At 49.4% G+C, this 20,948-nt stretch overlaps 1 protein-coding gene across 9 annotated transcripts in view; it reads right to left on the minus strand.

The window, feature by feature from the left end:
- Positions 1–12,535: 12,535 nt before the first annotated feature.
- Positions 12,536–20,948, minus strand: part of Fblim1 (filamin binding LIM protein 1) — a 29,991-nt gene continuing 21,578 nt past the window's right edge. For all 9 annotated transcript variants that reach the window (NM_133754.5, XM_006539215.4, XM_006539214.4 and 6 more), the window contains 3 exons: positions 19,528–19,706; positions 17,457–17,574; positions 12,536–14,417 (listed from right to left, as the gene is read on the minus strand). In NM_133754.5, the coding sequence (NP_598515.3) occupies positions 14,304–14,417; positions 17,457–17,574; positions 19,528–19,706 (411 nt within the window). In that variant the 3' untranslated portion in view covers positions 12,536–14,303. The remainder of the gene's footprint in view (positions 14,418–17,456; positions 17,575–19,527; positions 19,707–20,948) is intronic.

A 20,948-nucleotide genomic window follows, 5' to 3' on the forward strand; every position in this document is an offset into this window, starting at 1 on the left:
TGAATCAGATTAATTTGGGTCGAAAACCCCAAACTGAATGTCTCCAACTGATGAAAACAAAAGTTGTCAGAGACAGGGTCTCAGTCACTAGTGGAGAAGTTAGGCTAGATGCTCGTGAGGGACCCCTCCATGTCCAAAGTGGCAAGAGAGGGCATGTTCTAGATAGGCGCTGTGTAGCTAGGGAGAGACACCCCAAACCTGCACATGTATAGGGGAGAGCTAGGACTCTGGAAAGATGCTTCAGCAGGGGGAACTCTGAGTTTGGGGCCAGAGTTTTCATCCCCATGTGACAGGGCAAGAGAGAACAGAGGTTCCTCCATCTTGTATTCTTGCTGAGGCCAGTTCATGCTTAACTAGAATTTGATCTCCTTCATGGAGAATCCCATGGAAAATGACACGACTCTGTTCTAGGAACGGAGGTCAAGATGTCCCAGCTAGGGCTGGAGAGATGGTTCAGTGGTTATGAGCGCTGACTGTTCTTCCAGGGGACCTGAGTTCAGTACCAAGCACCCACATGGCGGCTCACAGCTGCCTGTGATTCCAGTTCCAAAGGATCTGGCGCCTTGGCACAGGCATGCCGGCCGAACACCAGTGCATATACAAATAAATAAATCTTTCTAAAAAGATACCCCAGCCGGGCGTGGTGGTGCACGCCTTTAATCCCAGCACTCAGGAGGCAGAGGCAGGCGGATTTCTGAGTTCGAGGCCAGCCTGGTCTACAAAGTAAGTGAGTTCCAGGACAGCCAGGGCTATACAGAGAAACCCTGTCTCCAAAAAAAAAAAAAAAAAAAAAAAAAAAAAGTCCTTTCCCACAATGCCTAGCGGTGCTTCGCTTTGTCTGGAACTCCAGACTGTACTCCCAGCCAGCCTGAATAAAGGCTTTCTTTCTGTCTTTTCATTGTCTGTTTCCTTTTGTTTTGTTTTGTTTTGTTTTTTGAGACAGGGTTTTCTCTGTGTAGCCCTGGCTGTCCCAGAACTTACTAGATAGACCAGGTTGGCCTCAAACTCAGGAGAGTTCATCCTCCAATCAGCCTCCCAAGTGCTGGGATTCAAGGTGTGTGCCAGGACACCTGGCAAGAAAAGGGTATTTTTAAATGAGGTTTAACCCATATACACACTTCCTTGAGTAAGACTTACTAAATCAGGCTACTGTGTCATCTGGAAAGGTGGAAGGTTTGAGCCAGCTGTTACTAAGAAGAGGGTGGATCCCTTGATCAGCAAGTGACAGCCAGAGAGATTTTGGGGTAGTAGCAACTGCTACCTTGCAGCTGAAGGGCCGGGAAAGAGAGCTTGCCCAGCCAATCTGAACCCTGAGGCTGCTAATCAACACAGCAAGAGAAGACTCTGTGGAGCTCCTGGTAGGCTCCCACTATGTAGACCATGCTGACCTTGAACTTACAGCAGTTAAGATCCTGTACCACGGGGGCTGGTGAGATGGCTCAGTGGGTAAGAGCACCCGACTGCTCTTCTGAAGGTCCAGAGTTCAAATCCCAGCAACCACATGGTGGCTCACAACCATCCCTAACAAGATCTGACGCCCTCTTCTGGTGTGTCTGAAGACAGCTACAGTGTACTTACATATAAATAAATAAATTTTTAAAAGAAAAAAGATCCTGTACCACTCTTGCTGAGAACTTGAATTGGCTCCCAGCACCCACTCGGGGTGGGGGGGTCGGGGGTGGGGGACGGACACGGGACAGGACTTTGGTTATTCGAGCTCCTGGGGATTCAACACCCTTTCCGGCCTCTGAGGCCCCCTGTGCTCTGGTGCATACACTTCAAGTACATAATTAAAAAAGAAAGAAAGAAAGACTTTAAAAAAAGAAACCTAGTTTTCAATGTGGGTTTCTAAGAAGATGCTAAATACAGAACTATGGAATGTAAGCTATTTCCCCTCCATACTTCCCCAGTCCTCAGAGCCCAAGAATGAGCTCCGACTTGAGAGAACAGAAAGCTTTTTGGTTTAAAATGCCGGGTGGGGCGTTGTTTCCCGCTCCGGCTGGGGCTGGAATCCACCCATTGTGATTCAGCTCTCCCCGCTGTTCCTTGGAACTAGTGAAGGACAAAGCCACAGCTTTCCTCACCTCTCTTAGAAAAGGCCACAAAAGACAGATTTGGGAGCTCTGTGGGTGGCTAAGCATTTGTGGGTTGATCAGAGGTTGGAAGTTATCTCATCTCCCGGCCTCCTAGTGAGTCTGAGGCCCACCTGGGCCACAGGAGACCCTGTCTAATATTTAAAAAAGAAAAGGAAAGGAAAAAAAAAAAAGGAGGAAAGCAAAGTGAAAACAAAGTCTAGCAGTTGGGCAGAGGTGACACATGCCTTTAATCCCAGCACTCGGGAAGCAGAGGCAGGCAGATTTCTGAGTTTGAAGCCAGCCTGGTCTACAGTGAGTTCCAGGATAGCCAGGGCTACACAGAGAAACCCTGTCTCGAAACAAAACAAAGTAAAACAAAACAAGTCCAGCAGTACTTATGGTCCTAAGCAGCGGCTACCAACCTGTGGGTTGTGACCCCTTTCATAAGGTAAGGGAGTGCTGAAAGACCCTTTTGCCTAAGACAATACCGTCGCAAAACACAGAAACAGTACAATTGAAAGCGGTAGAAAAATAACAGTTATGAAGTAACAGCGAAAATAATTTTCTAGTTGGGGGTCACCACAACGGAGGAGCTGTCTTAAAGAGTTGCACGAAGTGTTAGGAACGTTGGGAACCACTGGCCTAAGGTGATAAGCCATCCACTTTTAGAACCGGTTGATCCAATGCAGTTCACACTTTTGGGAAAAGGCCGAATTTGGCTCTGGGGGAAGTATCAATCTGAACAAGTAGGTTTGGTGATGAGTCCTCAGACTGCCAGGAGCCCCAGGATGGAAGGCAGGGATGGGAGTGGCTTATCTAGGGTCACTCCCCTAGCCTCAGCCCCCCCCCCCAACCATTAAGGAAATACAAGGGGCTGAGACTTAGCTGTAGGCATTCCCCAAGCGTAGCCTATGGCTCAGGAATAGTTTTTAAAGTCTACCCTAGTTGGGACTGAAGAGATGGCTCTGGACAGAGAGCATGCACTGGTTTTTTGATGTTGATTTGTTTTTGAGACATGGTCTCACTATGCAGCTCAAGTTGGCTGGCCTGGAGCTCACAGAAATCTACCTGCCTCTGCCTCCTAAGAGCTGTCATCGCAGCCGGCCTTCCTTGGTTCATTTTTAAATATTAATTTATTTGTATTTTATGTATATTGGTGTTTTGACTGTGTATATTTCAGTATGAGGGTGTCAGGTCCCTTGGAAACAGGATGTAAGCTGCCATGTGGGTGCTGGGAATTGAACTGGGGTCCTCTGGAAGAGCAGCCTGCTGAGCCATGTCTCTAGTCCACTATTCTTTACACACACACACACACACACACACACACACAGTACCTCCTAGAATGGAAGCACTCTAGGGCTTACTAACCCTAATTTAGAGGCACTTCCCAATGAGCTTGTATTTATTAATTCCTTCTAGACAAGACGCCCTCCATGCCCCCCTCCCTTGTAGCTGCACATGTCCTTACCTGGCAGAAGACACTATGTAGTCCAATGGGGTTGCGAAGGGATCCAACAACCCCCATACTGACATACATACAGTCCAAACACCAATATACAAAAAATAGGACTTGAGCCGGGCGGTGGTGGTGCATGCCTTTAATCCCAGCACTTGGGAGGCAGAGGTAAGCGGATTTCTGAGTTCGAGGCCAGCCTGGCTTATAAAGTGAGTTCCAGGACAGCCAGGGCTATACAGAGAAACCCTGTCTCGGAAAAAAAAATAATAAAAGGACTTGAGACTTTGCCCTTATTTCCCCTGAAGGCTCAGAGGGCATATCTTAGCCTTCTCTTTCTCAGACTTTGACTCTGTTATGAGTGACCATAAAAATCTGGGCCTTCAGAGACAAACCACACACACTGGGGGGTGAACACATGTGTTGGGGATGGGATCTAATGCTTTGAAGTAATCCGGGCCCCCAAAATTGTGAATCTGTGTGTCCAAACGCTGAAGATCCTTGTCCCCAATTGGTTTCTGATCAATCAATAAAGAGCCAACTGCCAATGTCCAGGCAGGTAGACTGAGGCGAGACCTTTAGATTTTCACAGGCTAGGCATTGGGAGAAAGGAAGGAGGGAGACGGATTAGATTTAGAACTGCAGAAGGAAAATCATCCGGAGTGTAGGAGAGAAGGAATGGGCCCGGAAGGGCTGCCCAGAAGGAGCCAGGGCAGCAAAGATAAAATATGGAGTTAGAGGCCATTAAGCTAGCAGTACCAGAGGGTAATGTGTGCTAGCTGCGGGGAAGATTAGAACTGCCCAGGCTTTGACCTCATCAAGGCATATTTAACATCAACTGGAGTGTGTGTGTGTGTGTGTGTAGTTTGTGTGTGTGTGTGTGTGTCTTTCATTCACAAATCCAGATAGCTCTTGGGTGGGTGTACAAGTGGGACTTGTCAGGCAGACAAATCGGGTTAGATAAACTTGACTGCTACACATATTATCACTGCAGGAAGAAGGCCAGAATCAGACAAGCTCCTCCTGGCTTTTCTTGGTGGCGCACACCTTTGATCCCAACTTGGGAGGACTTGAGAGTTCTCGGTCAGCCTGGTCTACAGAGCAAGTGTGTGTGTGTGTGTTTATTTATTTTATGCGTTTGAGTGTTTTGCTTACGTGCATGTCTGGGTACCACATGTGGCATGTTCAGAAGAGTGTGTCATATCCTCTGGAACTGCTGTCACAGATGGCAGTGAGCCCTCATGGTGGGTGTTAAGAATCAAACCAAGGTCCTCTGCAGGAGCAACACACGCTCTCCTAACTGGTGAACCATCTCTCCAGCCCTCTTGGCTTTCACAAAATTATATTTTACGATGAGCAGTGATGGCACACACCTTTGAACCCAGCACTCGGGAGGCAGAGACAGGCAGATCTCTGTGAGTTTGAGGCCAGCCTGGTTTATAGACTGAGTTCCAGGACAGTCAGAGCTACATAGAGAAACCCTGTCTCAAGAATTGTTTTTGTGGGCTGGAGAGATGGCTCAGCAGTTAAAAGTACTGATTGCTCTTCCTAAGACCCTGAGTTTAATTCCCACCAACCACATGGTGCCTCACAACCATCTGTAATGGGATCTGACGCCCTCTTCTGGTGTGTCTGAAGATGGCCACAGTGTACTCATATACATGAAATCAATAAATAAATAAACCCTTAATCCCAGCACTTGGGAGGCAGAGGCAGGCGGATTTCTGAGTTCAAGGCCAGCCTGGTCTACAAAGTGAGTTCCAGGACAGCCAGGGCTATACAGAGAAACCATGTCTCGAAAATCCAAAAAATAAAAATAAATAAACCTTTTTAAAAAAAAAATGGTTTTTGTGTGTGCACCCAGGTGTGTGGATGGCCCGTGGAAGTCAGATAAGAACCCCCAGGAGTAACCTACTCAGGATCCTGGAGTAGGGTGGCCCAGGAATGTAGCTGTTGTATAGGGTTATCACAAAAGCCTCCCATAAGGAGCAGAGTAACCCGGGGGAGGTAGCTGAAGGAGGCTCACCGCACCAGTGAGCTCAGTCAGTTATACATAATGAATTCCAGGTCAGCCCTACAGCCTGTCCAGGCTGGGGCAACATAAGGAGGTTGTGTCACAGCAAACCAGAGGGCTGTGCTCCAGGTGACTCATGGGTAAAAGCAGTTGCCACACAAGCCTCACACCCTGAATCCTGTCCCTGAGACCCACATAGAACTTGAAGGAGAGAGCTCACTTCCGAAAACTTGACCTCTGACCTTTATCTGCATGCCACGGCAGGCCTATTTACATACATACGCACAAATAAACTATATATGTGTATATGACATATGCGTGCGTGTGCATGTATGCATATGTATCATATAATTTGGGGGTCTGAGGGTGTGGTGGCTCAGTAGCAGATGCGTAAGAGGCCTAAATAAATAGAATAAAAAAATAGGTTTATGGGGCTGGAGAGATGGCTCAGCAGTTAAAAGCACTGACTGTTCTTCCAGAGGTCCTGAGCTCAATTCCCAGCAACTACATGGTGGCTCATGACCATCTGTAATGAGATCTGACACCCTCTTCTGGTGTGTCACTTCTTCACAACAGAGAGGGGTGACACTCTGCTGCGTGCCATAGAGCTGCCACAGAGCTGGCTCCCTCTCTTTCAAGACCAGGTCTAGATATGTAATCCTAGCTGGTCTGAAACTGGCTTCGAACTTGGAGTGATCCTCCTGCCTCAGCCTCCTGGAATGCTGTAGTTAAAGGTATGCACTATGCCTAAGAAACATCTGTTCTCCTGGAACGGGAATTACAGACAGGTGTGAGCTGCCATGTGGGTGCTGAGAATGGAACCCAGGTCCTCCAGAAGAGCAGCTGTTGCTTTTGGCTCCTGAGCCACCTCTTCAGCCCTCTCTAGCACTCTTACAGACATTGATTGATCTGGTCTGGAAGAAGACAATTAGAGTTTCCAGAAGGGCTGTGTGTGGGCCATCACCAATTTCCACATGACTCTCTGGGTTCCAGTTTGTAAGTCACCTCTCTCCAAATTCCCGAGGGTGGATGCATTCATTCCACACATACTTACTAAGGGCTGGCCTGTACAGGCTGCTCTGTGCGCGCTGACAATTGAGGGAAACAAACAAGTCACATGGGGGCGGGGGCAGCTAAGGTTCACGTCCTGTGACCACAGACTGACCTCTGGCCCAGCACCTTCTGTTCCTCACTGCACCAACCCCACTCCCTTGCTTTTGGTTGTTTCCGCATTCTTTAGCTATCCCAGCAGAGGTAATCTGCCCTCTGCCTACCTTCCCACCTACCCTCAGGGAAGCTCACATGTCTGTCTGTCTTCACACAAAGTGAAGTGATAAAGAGAAGCTGGGTGTGGTGGCGCATGCCTTTAATCCTAGCACTCGGGAGGCAGAGGCAGGCGGATTTCTGAGTTCTAGGCCAGCCTGGTCTACAAAGTGAGTACACAGAGAAACCCTGTCTTGAAAAAGAAAACAAACAAACAAACAAAGATAAAGGGAGCGGGGGATATGTTCTATGGAGGTGCAATCAGGTATAGGGGAAGGGGGGGTGCCTCAGTGGGCCAATGCTGAGCCATCCCTTCCCCCTTAGGGACCAGCCACACATGAAGGTAGAGTATAGAATAGAGTTCATTCAGGGCCTGGGGAGGGGAGTTATAGGCAGAGAGAGAGAGAGAGAGAGAGAGAGAGAGAGAGAGAGAGAGAGAGAGAGAGAAGAAGAAGGAGGAGGAGGAGGAGGAAGAGGAGAAGATGAAGGAGATGGAGAAGGAGAGGAAGAGAATAGAGACTGGCCATGAGCACCTGGAGAGAGAAGGGGAAAGAGAATGGGGAGGGGGGAAGAGAATAGCAAGGGAGGGGTGAACAGCCCCTTTTTTAGTGGGTCAGCACACCTGGCTGTTGCCAGATAACTGTGGGGCTTAGGCAGAATGCTAACACAAAGCCTGATGGGCCAGCCTTTTGTGGATATCATGCCTTTTGCACTCCAGGTTACTCCCTGTATAACATGGGGACATACCACCCTCCCCTAGGGCTGCCTGCCTTGTTAGTGCCTGGTACCTGCTAGGTCTTTCGTCAGTGGTTGCCACTTGGGCCTCTGGGGCTGCTCCCCAGGATCCTGGGTCCAGGAGTTCCCCAGTCATTTGCCCTGCCCTTCAGCCACTTTTTGTTCTAGTGGTGGATGCCGTTTCTGGCATCAGAGTGCCAGCACAGTGGTGGCACGTTGTTCTCTGCCATTTCTGATCATCCACCCTTGAGAGAGTGGAAGGACACTGTCGGAGGACGAAAGCCGACAGAGCTCAGGCCCAGGAGAAGGAAGCTCACAGCTTCCTGTGGCCTCTCCTAGGTGTTAGGTCAATCCTGACTCAAACGACAGAGGAGCCAAAGTGGAAACTTACCAGCCTCAGACGGAGGGTGTGGGGGGACTGGGCATGATGTGCAGACGTGGCCTCCTAGTCGGTGCCCAAAGGGCAGATGGAGGACAGGAGGACAGCTGATGCCCCACCCAGGCAAGCTACTCCCTCCCACCTCCCCAGGAGTCCAGGTGGTGTCTGCCTCAGGGCTGGGGTCAAAGTGCACAAGGAGGGAGGAGGGTGACCCTTGGACCCAGTGACCACTTCCTCTGGGGCAAATGGCTCTCACCCTTGGAGGCCACTGTCCTGCTTTTTTTTTTTTTTTTGGTTTTTCAAGACAGGGTTTCTCTTTATAGCTCTGGTTGTCCTGGAGCTCACTTTGTAGACCAGGCTGGCCTCGAACTCAGAAATCCGCCTGCCTCTGCCTCCTGAGTGCTGGTGTCCTGCTTTTTTTTTTTTTTTTTTTTTTGATATAAAAGCATGAGGTAGTTTAATGACGGAGCTCCGGGCCGACACTTATCTCCCGCAGGAGACAGAGGTGTCAACCACATGGCAGAGCCATAATGGCAGAGCTCCGGGTCGAACCGTATCTCATGCAGGAGACAGTGGATTCGACCTGGTGTCCTGCTTTTTAAGACAGTGGCTGCCTGTCTAGTCCTAAGTCTGACTCCAGTTCATCTGCACAGCCCCATTCATTCCTCAGCCTTCCCGCCTCCACAGGCTGATGTTGTCTGTAAGTGGGGGTTGGAAGGTAACAGCATGTGGGAGGGGTAAGGAGAACCTCGGAGTGGAAGCCTGGAAGCCACGCCTAGGTGCGGCTGCTGGCCAGCCGGGAAGGGAGACTTCTCACCTCTAGAGTCTTTTCCTTTTCCTTCAAGGAAGGGACTCCCTATGTAGCTCAGGCTAGACTGAAACACACTATGTAGAGCATGTCGGCCTCAGGTAATAATCCTCTTGCTTCTGAGTCCCAAGGGCCGGGCTATAGGCGTATGCTACCATGCCTGGCTTTCATCTCTAAAATTCTACCAGGCTCATGCCACTCCATCTTGCCACCACTTGCCACCTTTGGGATTTGTTGGGATTGTCTGTCTTGTCACCACCCACTCCCCTGGACCTGTGTCCTGAACACCCTCTGCAAGGTAGACTCTTTGCCCTGCTGTTTCTCTCAAATTCCATGCATGGCTCTTTCTCCTGCCTCCGTTTTCAGGGTATCAGTGGAACAGACCCTAGTCCACGCTTCCACTTGCTTCTACCTACCCAGCACTGCCCTGCCTATAGCAGGAGTCAGCCCAGGATGGGAAAGCTGGACACAGTAGCACAGACCTGCAATCCCAGCACCCAGGAGGATCAGGGGTTCAATGTCACCCGGGTCTCCACAGCTGGAGTTGGAGGCCAGCCTGGGCTACATGAGACCCTTTCACAACAAAATCGATGAGCAGCAGACACGGGAGGACCCACTGGTGTGAGGCCACAGTGGATGAATTGTCTAGTGGTGTCACCTGGAGCCCTGGCCTCCTTGTGCAAAGGACAGGTTTGGATGTCCCCTTCGGGAGGCCAAGATTCAGTGCCCCCCAAATGTGGCTTGTGCCCCCCCAAATGGGGCCTGTTCCTGTGGGTAGGACTTCACGTATCCTGACTAAGAACTTGCCAGACCCTGAGTCTTAACCCTGGTGAAACAGGGCTGCCTTTCTCCTGACCTTCCAGCCTCACCCAAAACAGGAATGTAGAGACTGTCAGTTATTCCCCACCCTCCACTCAAAACTCACAGGTTTTCTCAGAACAAGAGGAGCAGCCAACCAGAACTCACCTTGTCCCTCCTACTGTCCCTTCCTCAGTTCCTTCCCCCTTCTCTGTCAGCTCAACGCTCTTTCCCAGGCTGCCCCGAGGCAGCTGCTTCCTAACTGTTACCCTACTTCCTTTAGGGGGTCCCCCTGATGAAGCCTTCCAAAAAAATCACCTGGTAAAGGAAGTATTAAGTGAAAATTTTCCAGGCTAGCTCATTGGTAGACCCCAGACTCTCAGAAGACACAGGTTCCGGCCCCATATAAGGAAGGAAAAGCTGGGTGGGAGTTGTCCTCGGCTCCAAGAGCAGCCACACGGCACAGTTTAGAACAGCTATGGAGAAATCTGTGTGCTAACAGATATCAGTTTCTCCACAAGGGGAAGGTGTTGGGAAACCTACCGAGACAGGACAGGATTTTTACCCACCTGCCTTTTACAGAGCTATAAAACAGCTTCCAGACAAGGGGAAAAGCTGGGATCCAGCCACCAGCAAGAAGAATGTGCTGTGTGGACAGCTCATAGCTTTTGACCAAGGCCCAGGCATTTTCCACACAAGGCAGGTCATGAAAGGGTTCAGTCCACAGTCCAGCCTCTGAGAAGTGTGATTCACACACACCGGATGCCAGGCCTTTTCTTGGGGAGCAGAGGACATTGCAAAACACTCTAAAGTTCAAGGGCTGGGCTAAGCTCTTTCAAGGACCGAACACATCAAATGCTTCCCTTCTCAGGGCTGAGAATATGGTTTTGTAATGTCCAGCTGCTGCAGCAACACACACATGTGTGTGCGTGCACGCTCACAGACACAGACACACACACAGGCATGTGCACAGGCACACACACGCACACACACACATACGGTTAGTGAGATGGATCAGAGGTGAAGGCAGTTGGCACCAAGTCTTAAGATTGCCAGAATTCATTGGCGGAAGGAGAGAACTGCAGGTTGTACACACACACACACACACACACACACATGTAGGAACAATTGAGCTGTGGCATGCAGTTACTCCTCCACAGAAATAAATAAATGCAAAGAAAAAGGCTTTGTGGGGCTGGAGAGATGGCTCACTGGTTAAGAACACTGACTCTTCTTCCAGAGGACCCAGGTTCGATTCCCAGCACCCACTTGGTAGCTCACAATGTCCTGTAACTCTAGTGCCAGGTGCCCTGGTATCCTCTTCTGGTTTCTCAAAGCACAAGGTGCACAGATATGCTTGCAGGCATACCTATAAAATAAAAACAAATTAAAAATATATAAACAAATGACCTTCAGGTTTTTGTCCATTTATTTATTTGTTTGTTTAGGTGTTGAGAAACATTGGTCTCATGCATTCCAGGCTGACCTCGAGATTTCTACAATGAGAGTGAAGTTCTGGTCCTCCCGCCTCCTCTCCCTAGTGCTAGACCACACTCAGGCACTTCCACTCCTGATTTATGCAGTGCTGGGGAATCGAACTCTGAACTCTGGCTGTCAGGCGTTGTGGCAAGAGCTTTTGCCCACTGAGCCATCTTGCAGGCCCTTCTTGTTTGTTTTTTGAGACAGGGTTTCACAATGCACCCGCGGTTATCCTGGAATCTACTCTGTAGACCAGGTTGGTCCCGAATTCACAGAGGTCTGCCTGCCTCTGCCTCCCCTGAGATTAAAGGTGTAGGCCACCACCGCCCCAGCTTGTCTGTTTTTGAGACATGGTCTCTCTGCGTATTACAGGGTGGCCTTGTACTCTAAGCAATCCTCCGTCCTCTGCGCCCCCGACCCCCCATTTCTGGAATTACAGGTGTGTGCCACACACCCTATACCTCTTTATATCCGTTCCAGACGGGGTCTCAAAGTACCTCAGGCCAACCTGGTACTTACTATGTCCTCAAAGATAACTTTAAACTTTGGCTCCTCCTGCCTCCACTTCCTTCCGGTACTTCTGGCATGCACAGGCCTGCTCAGCCATCACCTGGTCCCCTCTGAAGGTCTTTCTGGTTGAATAGGCAGCAACAGGCTCTACATGCTAGTGAGGTCATACTCCAAGCACCTGGGTGTGGCCTCAGGCGAGAGGGACCCTGGCACAGGGCCATGGGCAAGTTCAGCGCTCCCCAGCAACTCCTGATGGTCCTTTGTTCAGAGTCCAAGTTCCCAGGTCTCATTCTTGAATTTCCGGGCATCCCCTCCAAACAGGTGACAGTTTGGGCCAGCGACTGGCTTAATCTCCGGCCGCAGGTCTCCTTTCGAGAGGCCGCATTCCTGAGACAGGTGGAAAAGTTTCATGACCACGTCACTCTTTTGGGATGTTTTCTCTCTCCGAAATATGAGCATTGAGAACCCTACGCGTTGAGAAGCTGGTGAGAAGCCAGAGAACCTTGGCTCCGGGTATCAACTCGCTGGCTCATGCTGCCCCCTAGCGGCTGAACGCCACATCTGCCTTGACGCAGCCCAGAACCTGCAACTTGCAAACTACTGCCTAGTTTCCCAGGACCCCTAAGCGGGGTAATGCATGTCCCCTCACAGGAGTCCCAATGCACGTCACCACTTTATCAGCTTCCCTTTAATTAATTCATATATGTATATATTTATATAATTTGGTGCTGGGGACAGAAGCCAGTCAAGTACATACATGCTAAGTGTATTCAAATCACTGCGACACCCCCCACCCCCAGTTACCCATATATTTAAAACGAAGCCTCATGAGGCTCTGGGTTCGATTCCTAGAATTCCAGAATATAGGAGTTGGAGACAAGGGATATGAAGTCAAGGCAATCCAGGACGATATAGTTAGTTCAAGGTCAGCCTGGGATACTCAGGACACTATCTCACTGAAACAAAACCCCCAAATAAAAACAACCAACTCCCCCCACCCCAGACAAAAACAAGACACAAGGAAAGAACATATGTTTATTTTTTTCTGTGTGCAACTTAGAAGTTACAAAGCACAAAAATGATTTTTTTTCTACTTTACATTTTATCTCTATTAGATGTGTGTGCACAAACGTGTATCTTGGTATGCAGGTGTAAACCAGAGGACAACTTATAGAATTGGCTCTCTCCTTCACTGTGGGTCCCAGAGACAGGACTCCGGCCATCAGACTTGGAAGCCAGCACCTCTACCAGCTGAATCATCTTGCCTGCCTTAAAGTGAATTTCCTTAAGAGGGAGAATGTTCTAGGTGTGGCTTCACAGAGACAGTGGTTACGGGCAGCCTAGCAGCAAAGCTGAAGTGGAGGCTGGGTGGCACACATGGGAGACCAAAGAGATGTGACTTCTTTCCCTAGCCTCTTTGGTGTGTGTGTGTGTGTGTGTGTGTGCGCGCGTGCGCGCACTTGTAGAGGCCAGAGCCCCAGTAAAGTCTGGAGGAAGGAGGCTCAGCCTCGAACTTGTTCCTTAGCAAATCAAAGGCTCTTAATCCAGGTCTGGGAGCCCCTCACAGGAGCTCACAGGGTGTGGAAGCAAGCAGAGGCACGTGACCATCCTCCCTCCCATCCTGAGCCCAGCTCAGCACGGATTCTACAGGAAGGAAGGCTGGGTCGCCGCTACCTCACGTTCTATGCACTTATGATTTATTATTATTTTCTGAGACAAATCTCTGAATGTGGCCAAAACTGATTGGGAATTCTATGAAGTCTAAGCAGGTCGCAAGCTTCTGGCAATTTCCCCCAGCACTGGGATCACAGATTTGCACCACCAAACCCCAGTAGTTTGTGCATTTTAAGATTGTAGCTGTGGCTGCCTTCAAATGCAGAGATCCATGTGTCTCTGCCTCCCAAGTACTGAGATTAAAGGTGTTTGCCATTAGACATGGCTAAATTGTTTTTTTTTTTTTAATGTATGTGTGTGTGCCTGAGTGTAAGCGTGTACACCACATGCATTAAGGTTCCAAGGAGGCCAGCAGAGGGCGCCAGCTCTCCGGAAACTGGAGTTGCAGGACAGGTAGTTATGAGCCTCCATGAGGGATGCTGGGAAATGAACTCTGGTCCTCCGCAAGAGGAGCAAGAGCTCGCTCTTCATCACCGAGCCATCTTCGCAGCCCCTGAACCAAGGGAAGATGTTTACTGATTTTACCCCACCAAAAAAAGAAAAAGAGAAAAATTCAAAGATTTCTCTCCCCCAAATCCAAAGAATATTGTTTTGAATCTTTTAGTAGATCAGACTAGATTGAACATAGAAATCCACCTGCCTCTGCCTCCCAAGTGCTGGGATTAAAGGTGTGTGCTATCATGTCTACTACACACTTATATTCTCAAAAAATACTTTTTGGAGTGGCTGAGAAGGCGCACTTCAAACAACTTAGCTCTACAATCTAAGCTGAGGTCTCAGCGCCTTCTGCTAGGCAGCTAAGCATCATGGTCAGAGACACAGGTATCATCCTGAGACCTGTCCCCATAAACATGTCAGGGCAGCACTAGAGATGGACCAGGGTTGCAGTCTGGTGGTGAGAGGCCTCCTGGTCAATGAAGGGAGAGGAGTAGAAAGTCTGGGGGTGGGGGGTGCTGTGTACTAGGAGGCCAAAGCCCAGTGTCTCAAGCCTGTCTGTGCATTTAGACACTATGGGCTGAGCAGTGTGCTGGTGCCCAGTGAGGTTCAAAAAGAAAGTACTCAAGAAAAGTCAGGAGGGGAAACCAAGTCAGGGAAGGGCCAGCTATCGGGACTCTTCAGCAGCAACCAGCAGCACTCCGCTTCAGGTGACAGGGCTTGCAGAAGAGGTGGTCATTCAGTGGGTAGCAGCCTTGGTCGGTAGGTTCCACAGACAGGAGCACGCTGCAGTCCTGGGGATACAGAAGCAAGTGTGGGTGTCTCCAAGCCTGGATCCCGCCAGCACGGAGCTTCCCCAGGGGACCTCAGCTCCCCCCACCTTCTTCATTTAAAGATAGGATCTTTTTGTTTTGTTTTGTTTTGTTTTTCGAGACAGGGTTTCTCTGTGTAGCCCTGGCTGTCCTGGAACTCACTCTGTAGACCAGGCTGGCCTCGAACTCAGAAATCTGCCTGCCTCTGCCTCCCGAGTGCTGGGACTAAAGGCGTGTGCCACCACTGCCCAGCCTTAAAGATAAAAAGCTGGCTTCAAACTAAGTAGCCAAGGATGACTGAACTCCTGATCCTACCACCGCCTCGGTTTTGTTTTGAGAAAGACTCCCTCTACACATCCCAGGGTGCTCTGGAAAACTAAGTCTATCCCGGGCTGGCCTGAACTCCCGATTTTCCCACCTCAGCCTCCCAATATTAGGATGTCAAGTATTTGTCACCATGCCACCTTCAGGTTTTTCCAACTTAAATGGAGACTATAAGCTATCTCCCAAGACTGCTGTGATTTCCTAAGGTGATGCGTATGACAGTCTTATAATTAAAAAGCACTTTCCACCTCTAAGAATACTGTCATCTTTCCAACAACTGTAAGAAAAGACACGGACTGCGGACCAGAGTCAGGTGGTCATGAACAATAAATAGGTGGAGACCCTCTTCCCCCCTGGGAAAACTGGAACCCAGTTCTGTTCTGGGCTGCTATAGTTTGAGATTTACATCTGTGGGGTTGTTTGTTTGTTTTTAAGGGTCAGTTTAAGACAGGGTTTAAATGCAGTCCCAACTGAAATGTAATTTCCTGGAGTCCAAATCCTGACTTGCCAGGCAGCCTCAGCCAAAGTCACTGTGGACAGGAAATAGGGGTTATGTGCTTAGCCAAGCTTTTATGAAGGCTTGGTACTTTCGGACTCTATGGGGCTCTGGAAGAGCTAACAGCACTCAATCTTCCTCATTGGCCTCTCCTGATACATTATCAGCTGCATGGACCTTGAACTCTAACTGACAAAGTCAGAGACCCTAGGAAGTAATCAGTGTCTCTCCCAAGGTCCTCATGGCCCTGCGTTATCTTTTAAAACAAATACAAGAGAATAAATGTTTAGAATTACTCATTGCTGATTAAGGGGCCCTGCCCTGGGACTCTCCACACAAGTGAAAAACTACCACTTGTGTCTTTATCACCAGAGCACAGAAAGCTTGGAGCTACGGGGCTGGCAGTGTCAGGGAGGGAGTTAGGCAATTCTTGAAGCCCCACTGCTGGATCAGTCCCAAGATCAAAATGGCCGGGTGCTGGTGGCACATGCCTTTAGTCCCAGAACTTAGGAGGCAGAGGCAGGCGGATCTCTGAGTTCGAGGCCAGCCTGGTCTACAGAGTGAATTCCAGGACAGCCAGGGCTACACAGAGAAACCCTGTCTCGAAAAAGCCAGAAAAAAAAAGGGGGGGGAAGAAAGAAAGAAAAACTAAGTTGTAGTTACCCAGTTCTGATCACAGGCCCTTGTGTGAGCACTGTCCAATTGTCCAGCATTTCCTCTACCCTTCCTTCCTTTCTTCCTTCCTTCCCTTCCCTTCCTTCCTTCCTTTCTTTCTTTCTTTCTTTCTTTCTTTCTTTCTTTCTTTCTTTCATGTATGTGAGTATGCTGTCGCTGTCTTCAGACACACCAGAAGAGGGCATCGGATCCCTATTACAGATGGTTGTGAGCCAACATGTGGTTGCTGAGATCTGAACTCAGGACCTCTGTTAGAGCAGTCAGTGTTTTTAACTGCTTAGCCATTTCTCCAGCTGCCTTCTGTACCAGTTCTAAGCAGCCTCCCAGCCCAGCGCAGCCCAGCTGGTTCCTTCCCTCAGCCTGAAGTGCTTACCCCTTCCTGGTCCCATCAGCTCTCACCCCTTAAGCCTTCTGCACTCTAGACACACCTAGAATCTTCCATGTTTTGAGTCTTCAACTTGACACAGCTCAGAGTTATCTATAGGAGTCTCAATTGAGGGACTGCTCAGATCAGATCTGCCCGTGGCAGGTCTGTGGGGATGGGGACGGTCTCTTGATTGCTAATTTATGTAGGAGACCCCGGCTCACTGCAGGAAGTGCAATTCTGAGGCAGGGGACCCTGGGCTGTATAAGAAATCTTCCTGAAAGGATGCCAGAGCAAGAGAGTTTGGGCCAGTAGGCAGCATTCTCCCATGGTTTCTGACCCTGGTTCCTGCTTTGATTTCCCTTAATGGCGGATCTTTTCCTCAACCAACCTGCTATTAATTATGGTACGTATCATGGCAACAAACCCATGCCAGGCCAACCAGGAGCCTTCTTGGCGGTGGGGGTAGAACCCCACAGTGGAGTCTACTTTGGGGGCTTCTAAGGATGCAAACCTGAGCCAGCTATGCCCATGTGCTGTGCCGACACTCAGAAAACAAAGTAAAGGCAGGAACAGGAGGTAGAGTGATAGCCCAGGGATATCACTTGCTAACGATGCTGTCACCACCCACCATTCTGGAACATATTCTCTTTCCATAGTAAGCAATGTGAGCACACAATTAACTGTGATATATAGCCATGTGTGGTTGGTTTGTTTTTGTTTTCGTTTTCTCTGAGAGTGGGTTGATTTCTCTGTGTAGCCTTGGCTGTCTTGGGGCTCGCCTCAAAATCAGAGTTCCAACTTCCTCTGCTTCCTGTACTGGGATTAGAGGCGTGCGCCATCATGGTCCAGTTTGCCACCTATGGTATTTTTTTGTTTTTTGTTTTTTTGTTTGTTTGTTTTTTGGTTTTTCAAGACAGGGTTTCTCTGTGCAGCCCTGGCTGTCCTGGAACTCACTCTGTAGACCAGGCTGGCCTCGAACTCAGAAATCCGCCTGCCTCTGCCTCCCAAATGCTGGGATTAAAGGCGTGCGCCACCACGCCCGGCTCGCCACCTATGTTTTTATCTCCATCTTTCTCAGCCTCTGCTGAGGGCAGTGAGCAGGAGAGATTCTGGCACAGGGCTGCCCATGGCCACAGCCCTTCACCTCAGCTCCACTCACCTCACAGCGGTAACAGTTCTCGTGGAAATTCCTTCCCATGCACTCGATTTTGAAGGCGTCCTTCCCGTCTCGGGGGATGATGGGATTCTCGCAGATGCTGCACACGGGGGCAAATTTCCTAGATGGACAGGGAGCACAAGCCAGGAAAGTCAACTACTCACACTGACCAAGGAATCAGCTGGTCAAAGGTGTGAAGCTGCAGTTCACCCCGCGCCCCGCCCCCGAGGTTGCTAGGTGACCGCATCTGCGCAGCTAATGATGTCTACTCTTCCCGACAGGGGTGGGAGGATGGGGTCAGTGGCATGAATCCAGCTACCCATTGTGCAATTAGCCAGAGGCCAGTTTTCCCCGGGAAGCGTCAGATGTGAGATGAGTTTTCCAGGCCACCCATTATCTTGTACTTTGCTTAATTAAAAAAAAAAAAAAAAACTTTTAGCGTATTTATTTAGTTGTATTTGGAGATCCAAGGACAACATGCAGGAGTCAGTTCTTTGCTTCTACCTTGTGGGTCCCAGGAATTGAACTCAGGTCATCAGGCTTGGTGGCAAGCGTCTTTATCCACTGAGCCATCTTGGCAGTCCTGTCTGTGTATTATTTGTTTACTTATTCTTGAGGCAGACTCTCACTGTGTAGCAATGGCTGGCCTGGATTCACAGAGATCGACCTGCCTCTGCCTTCTGGAGTGCAGCTGTTCGCTTATCTTTCAAGACAGGACTTTACAGTCCATGCTGATCACACGTGAGGCATGAACCACCACACCCCATCTCTTTATTTTCAAACAGGGCAAAGCAAGAGTAGTCATGTATATATATATATATATATATATATATATATATATATATATATATATATATACACACACACACACACACACACACATATCATAAGTATATATATAAATTTCCCCACTCCTTCCTCCCTCCCTCTACTTCCCATCCCTCTATTTCCCAAGGAAAGAGACATGGCCTAGGGTCTGAAAGCAAGGTCCCAAATCAAGTCCTATAAGTTTTCCTATAAATGTCATTTTAAAAAATTAAAATGCCACTGCCCAGCAGGGCAGTGGTGTCGCACGCCTTCAATCCAAGCACTTGGGAGGCAGAGGCAGGTGGATTTCTGAGTTTGAGGCCAGCCTGGTCTACAAAGTGAGTTCCAGGACAGCCAGGGTGATACAGAGAAACCCTGTCTCGAAAAACCAAAAATAAATAAATAAATAAATAAAATTAATATGTTTTTAAATTCACGTACACTGGTGTTTTGCCTGCATGTATGTCTGTGTGAGGGTGTCAGATCCTCTGGAACTGGAGCTACAGACAGTTGTGAGCTGCCATGCGGGTGCCTAGAATGGAACTCAGGACCTCTGGAAGAGCAGCCATTGCTCCTAATCCCTGAGCCATCTCTCCAGGCCCTGTAATTTTTCTTGAGACAGGGTCTCATATAGCCTCGGCTGGCCTTGAACTTGATAGGGTAGCCAAGGATGACCTTAAGCGTCTGACCCTCTGGAATGCTGGGATTACGGTGGCAATCCCAGCACAGCCTGGTTATGTGGTGCTGGGGAAGGAAACCCAGCGCATGCTAGGCAGGCACTCTACCAACTGAGCCACTACCCAGCTCCCAAATCAAGTCTTCAAATGGAAGCTTCGTTCCGCCTTGGGAACTGTGTGCCGCAGTTTCTACTTCTGCTAAAACATACTCTTCCGCTGTCCTCCCTAGCCATAAAAATTCTGAAGATTAGACGCGTGCTGCGGCAGCCTTCAGGAGACTCTGAGAGGCAGTCAGATCTCTGTGAGTTCGAGACCAGCCTGGTCTACAGCATGAGTTCCAGGTCAGCCAGGGCTGTTACACAAAGAAAGGAAGAAAGCTTCATCTGAGAATTTTGTGGAGCACCTCAGATGAGGAGTCTGTCGGAGCTCAGGGACTCAACGCCTCAAGCAGACACCCTGTGAATTAGGTGGGGAAGCTAACAGGCTTCAGTCAGCATGGGAGAAAGTACTGGCCTGGCCCTGCCACCCCTCCAGCCAGCCAGAGCCCCGCCCTGCCCTCCCCATTCCCGAAGCCCCAGTCTCCTTCCTACCTGTAGAAATCAGCCACACAGTACACCTGGTTCTGGCTGTCCAGCGCAAAGCTCTCGTCGCTGATGCAGCGGGCACAGGTCACGCAGGTGAAGCAGGGTGGGTGGAAGGCCTTGCCCAGGGCCCGGATCACGTGCTCTTGGACCACCTCTCCGCACTTGCCACACTTCTCCAGAGTATCCTGGGGCAGAAAGCCTCTGCTTTGGCCAACCCACAAACATGCCTCAACCAGGGGGTGTCGCCAGCCCCCTCTGTCTTTATCTTTCTATCTTTCTTTTCTCCCTCCCTCCCTTCTTTCTTCAGAACTAGGGACTGAAATCAAAGCCTTTTGTGTGCCAAGTAAGCACCCTGCCACTGAAGTACCTGCTTAGCCCGAGGACTGTCTTAGCAATTTTCACACATACACACAGATGCACACACTTTTTTTCGGCTGGTTTTGAGATAGTGTAGTGTGTCATGTACCCCAGGTTAGACTACGTAGTTAGGTATGACTTTGAACTCCTGAATCTCCCACCTCCACCCACGAGTATTTACATTTCAGGCATATGTTATAGCATACCCAGCCCCCTTAACAAATCCTTACACATTACTACTGCTGATGAATGGTATGCAAATTCTTTATTTTATTTTTTTTTTTTTTTTGAGGCAGGGTCTGCTGCTATAATTTTGGGTCCTTAAACTCTTTGTCCCCCCTGCCTCAGGTTTCTGAATTCTGGCAACACATGGACACCTTCACAGCTAACTCATTACTCATAAGTTGGGGAGCAAAGGTCTCAAGAGCACCTTCCTCTCTGTTTCAGTCTGGAAACCCCTCAAAAGAGGCCTGGTGTGGTGGCCTCTAATCCCAGCACCCAGAAGGGAGGCAGAGGCAGGTGGATCTCTGTGAGTTCCAGACCAGTCTGGTCTACCAAGAGAGTTCCATGACAGCTAGGGTTATTACACAGAGAATCCTTAAAAAACCAAAAACCAAAAAAACCAAACACAAAACCAAAACCAAAACCAAACACAAAAACCCCAAAACGAAAAACACCAAACGAAACCAAACCCAAACCAACCAACCAAAGCTAAAAAGGCGAGCAAATACCGCCTCCTCTAGAGCCGGAAGAGCAGGATGGGGGAGGCATCTTGATTCGAGCCCGAGGAAATTGATTTATGAACTGATAGCCTCCATAACTATAAGAAGTTTGAATGGTTTGAAGCCACCAAACTGTGGTTCCGTTGTTTGGAATGCTCTCCACTCACCCACTAGGCCTGGGCTCCAGGGGGCAATGTTGGGAGGTGGGAGAGCCTTTGGGAAGCGGGATCTAATGGTGGTCCATGTGATCGGGGGTATGTCCTTCCGGAAGCCCACACCACGACCGCACTGTCTCACCACAGGCTCAAACTGGCAAGGCCATCTTACTACGATCTGGAACCTCTAACC

The sequence above is a fragment of the Mus musculus genome, chromosome 4 (assembly GCF_000001635.26).
Source record: "Mus musculus strain C57BL/6J chromosome 4, GRCm38.p6 C57BL/6J".
NCBI lineage: Eukaryota > Metazoa > Chordata > Mammalia > Rodentia > Muridae > Mus > Mus musculus.